Source organism: Carassius auratus, unplaced genomic scaffold, assembly GCF_003368295.1.
Source record: "Carassius auratus strain Wakin unplaced genomic scaffold, ASM336829v1 scaf_tig00027223, whole genome shotgun sequence".
NCBI lineage: Eukaryota > Metazoa > Chordata > Actinopteri > Cypriniformes > Cyprinidae > Carassius > Carassius auratus.
Window position 1 is genome coordinate 520,001 of NW_020525574.1, and position 6,074 is coordinate 526,074.

Genomic DNA, 6,074 nt, shown 5'->3' on the forward strand with positions numbered 1-6,074 from the left:
TTAAAAAACAGTCTTTAATTACTGGATTCACAGAGAGTGTCCACTAGCGACTGTAACCACTATGTTTCAAAGCTTCATGAAGCAGTGCTGCGAAAGCAAACATCACAGTGATTTTGAAACTGATATTTCCAGTGTTGGGGGTAATGCATTACAAGTAACGTGAGTTAAGTAATCAGATTACCTTTTTTTAATTGAGTAGTGAAGTAATGCATTACTTTTTAATTTAGAAGGAAATATCGGAGTTACATTTTCAAATTAGTATCACCAGTTACTTTGTCTCCCATGTATTGACTTACAGCTCTCGTGTTGCCATGTTGAGAGAAATCAGGAGTAAGTGCAGAGGCATTGTGAGCGCTGTGTGAACATGATGCTTACTGTAGTTCTAGACTAAATATGAATATGTTTACTCATCTCAGCTGAAAAAAAAAAACAGATTCAGTGTTCCTCAAAATGAATAAAATACAAACTCTGAATTTTATACAAATAATTAAATATGTTCAATAAAACAAATATAATTTATGTATTTAATCCCATTTAATTAATCAGCCAAATTAATGTGTCGTGTTCTTCATGCAATTTTTTTGAGCTGTGCCCAATGGAAGCCCCGTTTCTGCCACTAAATAAAAAATACAAATAAAAAAGATGATTGCAACATTTTATCTCCCAATTCTGACTTTTTTCTCACAATTTTGAGTTTACATCTCACAATTGTCTGATACAAACTCGCAATTCTGATTTTTTTTTTTCAGAAAAAAAAGACAAAATTGTGAGTTTATATAATAATAATAATTATAATACATTTTATTTATAAAGCACTTTACATTTTAAAGAAAATCTCAAAGTGCTACAATAAAAGCAGAAAAAAAATCTAAAAATTAAGTTAAAAAAAAAAACAACTGCCAACTAAAACTAACAAAATTAAACATGAAAAAAAAAAAAATAAAAAAAAATAAAAAGTTTTAAACATTGAAAAACTTTTTAAAAAGATATGTTTTTAAGTCCTTTTTAAAACCATTTGTCTTTTGTGGAGCCCTCAAGTGTTCAGGAAGAGCATTCCAGAGCCGAGGGCCCGCGGCACAGAAGGCTCTGTCCCCAATTGTACGGGACTTAGTCTTAGGGGGACGGAGCCGGTGGGTATTTGTATCTCACAATTGTGAGAAAAAAGTCAAAAGTGCAAGTTTCTATGATACAATTCTGAGATGTAAACTCGCAAATGCAAAAATAAAGTTAAAATTGTGAGACAAAAAGCTATTACACTTTTTATTTTTTATTGAGTGGCAGAAATGGGCTTCTATAATGCCCTCTACTGTTTAGACATGAGTTCACATTTCCTTCAGCCTGAGGGCATTCACTTCACTTTTGTTTTGAAAGGGCTTTTACATTTGTAAAATAACTTTTCATACTAAAAACAAACAAGCAAGCCCTGCCCAGATTCAAAAAGTAACTCAAAAGTAACATTACGTAATTAGTTACTTTTTAGGGAGTAACGCAATATTGCAATGCTTTGTTTTTAAAAGTAACCTAACTTTACCCAACACTGGCTATTTCGAGCCAAAAACTTTCATCAAAATGTTTGTTTTACTCGAAATGTGGCCAGTGACTCCCGTGTGAGTCCCTTTACATCATCCACATTTCAGCATCTTCCATGGAACCGTGATGGCCTTGTTTCACATTTCCTCAAAACTGTTGCATACTGTGGCACAAGACCGTTCAATCACATGTCAGTTGTGTAAGTGCTGGACACAGTTTCCCAGCAGAAGCTGACAGTCGTGTGTTCCTCCCCAGCCGTGCAGCCTCTGGGTCCGGGATACAACAGCCGCTGCGTGTGTCTGAGGCTGGAGTCGAGGATCATCCCTCGGGGACATCTGCGCCGCGTGGAGATCCTGCCCAGAGGACCACACTGCAAGACCACTGAGGTTATGTAAGTATATCACACACCAGTCTGGCCAAAGTGTTTTATTTCACCTCTCAGTTATTAGACTGGAGCCTCAGTGTTACCCATTAGTTTCAGGGGAAGTTGCGAAAGGAAGGTTGATTTGTTGCCAAAATTTGCTAAATGACCTTGTGATGTCATTGCATCATGACATCATTATGTAGGCTAATTAAAATGCAACACTGTGTCACTACATCACGGCTCAACAAAAATTATATATTTGACATATCTTAATTTAGATTTATTTGAAAAATAACATAACGTAAAATAATAATAAAATATAACTGGATTTTTAAAACCAACACTGGATTATTGAACACTTACACCTTTTTGAACAATTACAATTTAAGGTTTTTTTTTTTTTTTTTTACTAGTAAGTAAAACTACAATTATAGTTTTAAGCAGTGTATTAGCCGTTAGTATGCTACAAGCTAAGCAAAGTCTGTAAAAATAGGACACAATCTACTGTGTTTAATGTGAAGGAATTTTTTTACTTGTGTTTTAAATTGCGCATTGTATTTTGTGTGATCAGATTACAGGGTTAAAATGAATAATTAATAATGGATAACAAATTATGTGCTTGAAAATTACTAAGACATTTTCCATTTTTCTAGATATTTATCTTGCAATGTACAAACTGCTCAACAGTCGCAGGTACAAGCTACTAACAAGGTGTATCGTAAATGAACAATTATTTAATTATTAAATTATAATTATTAAATTAACCAATTGCAAGTAGCAGCTAACTTAATTCATGTGATGTGTGCCTTGCCAGGCATCTTTGCTTTCCTCTAAAATGTGAGCCTTTATTGTTTGAGACACTTATCAAAAGTTACTAAAAGTTGCCAAAATAAATTATAAAAATAGCTAAATTTGTTGCTACTTGCTTTTGGAAGAAAAAGTTGCTATGGTAGTGTGAATAGTTGCTTAATTTAGTAACAAAATTGCTAAGTTGGCAACGCTGGACTGGGCCAAGGCTGCACTTATTTGATCAAAAATGCAAAATAATAAAAAACAATTATTAAAATTAAAAATAAATGTTATCTATTAGAATACATTTTGAAATGTAATTTATTCTCGTAATACAAAGCTGAATTTTCAGGATTATCACTCCAGTCTTCAGAGTCACATGATCCTTCAGAAGCTGATTTGCTGCTAAAAAAAAAAAAAAAAAAAAAAAAAATATTATTACTGAAAGGCATTATGCTGCGTAGGATGTTTTGATGAATAATAAATTCAAAAGAACAGTGTTTATTTGAAATATAAATCTTTTGTCACATTTACTTTTAAACAATTGAATGCAGCTGTTCTGAGTAAAACATTCATAACTTTTTATGACCCCAGACATAACAGAAATATCATTTATTATTTTTTATCTTTTCAGTGCTGATTTATCGAGTGGAGAGAGGATCTGTCTGAACCCCAGCACACCATGGGTTAAAAAACTCATTGTCTTCATCGAGAGAAAGGAGCGGGCGACCAAGAAAGAGTAGAAGACGTTCATGTTGTAACCTTTTGATTACTCGAGAGAACTCACAAGAAGAGTTTATAACACTTGCATGCTATAGTTTTGCCATCTCTGACATCTTCCTGCAGAATTAGATTTCTGCTTTGTTTTTCTTGTATCCTGAGCCTCTCATTGTGATTTATATGTGTTTATCCTGAAAATCATTTCAAGATGAACTGAAAATATGTGTCTCCTACACTACACACTGACTTATATGCTGATTGATTAACTGTTTTAATTTTACACTGATACGATCAAAGTTTTTGGTGTTGCTTTTAATTGCCCTTTCACCGGGGGGAAAAAAGTTTTTTTAAATAAATGTTTTCTTTTAAAATAAACCATTCTGTTTATTGTACTTTGAGGAGATTATCCATTTTCTCAAGAAAATGACCAAATGTTCCCCAGCAGGTTTTCTTGCATATGACATTTCACAATGCGTGATTTCATTCCAGATGGAGCTGAAATGTGAGCCTGATACAGTCACTTACTCACAGTTCTCATTCATTATCTAAAACATAAGTATTGCGGGAAATATTTACAGTCCACTTACGAAAAAATTGGGATATTACTTTATTTCTCATGAGAAAATAGTGCTTATCATTTTGATTCACAGAAGCAGGATGCAGCCAGTTTTATCTTGTTATCAGTTTGATTGCATTTGTATGTGAAAGATCATTCAACAGATATATGATTAATGACTACTGCACGCTTCATCCGCCACAAAACCTCCACCACAGCTTCCCAGTCACAAAAACATCCTTTGTCACATGCCAACTCTGGGATTGCTTAACAAAGACACTTATCATGAATGCCTCTGAACCTTGAATGCATTGTCTGGGATTTGTATAAGGGTTTGCAATATAATGCATTGATTTCATAACTTTATTGTGATTATGAATCACTTACATTTATAGGCTGTACTCCTGTCTTGTAAATTCCTTTGGATCATAAAAGCTTCTGGTAAATAATACATGTAACCAGGCGGTGGGGTTTTCAGGTCGTACCAGTGGGCCCTGTTTGAAAGTGCTTAATCTGTAGTTTTTTTTTGTTTGTTTTTTTTTTGGCTGTTTACATTTTTTCAAGTTTGTAGGTGTCCAGAAAATTAATAATAACATTTAAAATAGCACTACATAGTCTTCACTGTAAAATAAAATCCACAGTCAAACCAAAATGTATTCAGACACCATCAATGTTGGTATGACAATATTTACACAACTAAAAGTACTTTGTTGACCAATTACCAAGCAATATATATATATTATAGTACACTGTTATGAAGAATTTTGGGGTATAATATGTAACAGTTCATATTATTTTTGCTATACCTCCACTTACATAAATGAAGTGCATATATAAATGTAATTAAATTAAGTTAAAGCAGCTAGTAAATTAGGCGCAGTCACTTTAAGAGACAATGAATGCATCCAATATAATACACATCCGATGTTTTTTCTCAACTGTTTACTTTCACCCAAGACATAACCGAGAGTTTTTTCGACCATACATTCCAAGACGGGTATTTTTACATATTTTGCATGCAAGATATGCATGTTCATTTGCTCGTTTTAAACATTTGAACAATAATCCACAAGCAGATGTTCAGAAACAAATAAATCAAATAACACAAAACTAAAGGTGTATGGGTTATATCATATAAAACCATATTGGATTTATTGACAATTTGTTGCCTAGTGCTGTCAAACGATTAATCGCATCCAAAATAAAAGTTTTCGTTTGCATAATATACATATGTCTTTGTTCTGTGTACATTTATGGATGTATATATAAACACACAAACATATGTTATATATTTAGAAAATATTTGCACGTCTATATTTAGGGCATATTCATAGAATTGATATAATAAATATATTGAATACATTTTTTTTAAAAATATATGCTTGCATGTGTATTTTATATATAAATAACACATATACACAGTACACACACATATTATGCAAACATTTTTTTTAATTGGATGCTATTAATCGTAGTTTTTAAAAAATGCAGCCGTTTTCTTTTCTTTTCATCTATTTAGGACTGAAATTAATTTAATTCTGTAATAACAAGTATACAAGTTTAATTTGTCTTCTATTTTTTAATCCAAATTGAACACCGTTGATTTTTTCTGCGCAAAGGTTACAACTGTAAGAGCGACAGCGTGGTAGGTTGCGTCATCACAATGCGCGAGCTGTAGAGGATCACCTAAACACCCGAGACGCTGTTTGTGTGGTTTACAAGTTTTAGGAAAGGATTTTGACACTTAGATTTCGGTTATTCCTGCTGCTTCCTCTTTCAGTTTGACGGAGATGGTATATATATATATATAGGTCCCACTTTAGACACTAAAACCGAATGGAAGAAGAGCAGCAGTTGTGCAGAAGCCGTGTCCAAAGTGAACGTTGGATTTATTGTCGCTCCTGCGCATCGGATGTGGAAGCTCGAGACCTTATGCTGACCGCGAGGAGACCACGTGCTCTGTAAGATGACAAACAAGTCATTATACCGAGATAGATTTAATTACCAGTGTGTTCCACTCGTTTTTACTGCTTCTGCAGAAGAATGTCCTGCGCAAGCAGCGGAACTGGGGAGAGGAGACTGGAGGCCGAAGAGAAGCAAAAGAAGAGAGGAGAA

The 6,074-nt window shown here is 33.6% G+C and overlaps 1 protein-coding gene across 1 annotated transcript in view; it reads left to right on the top strand.

Moving 5' to 3' along the window:
* The window catches only part of LOC113079131 (interleukin-8-like), a 4,625-nt gene extending 872 nt beyond the window's left edge, over positions 1-3,753 (top strand). Inside the window, exons 2-3 of the mRNA XM_026251334.1 lie at positions 1,786-1,921; positions 3,318-3,753. Coding sequence (XP_026107119.1) covers positions 1,786-1,921; positions 3,318-3,426 — 245 coding nt within the window. The 3' untranslated portion in view covers positions 3,427-3,753. The remainder of the gene's footprint in view (positions 1-1,785; positions 1,922-3,317) is intronic.
* The last annotated feature ends 2,321 nt before the right edge of the window (positions 3,754-6,074 follow it).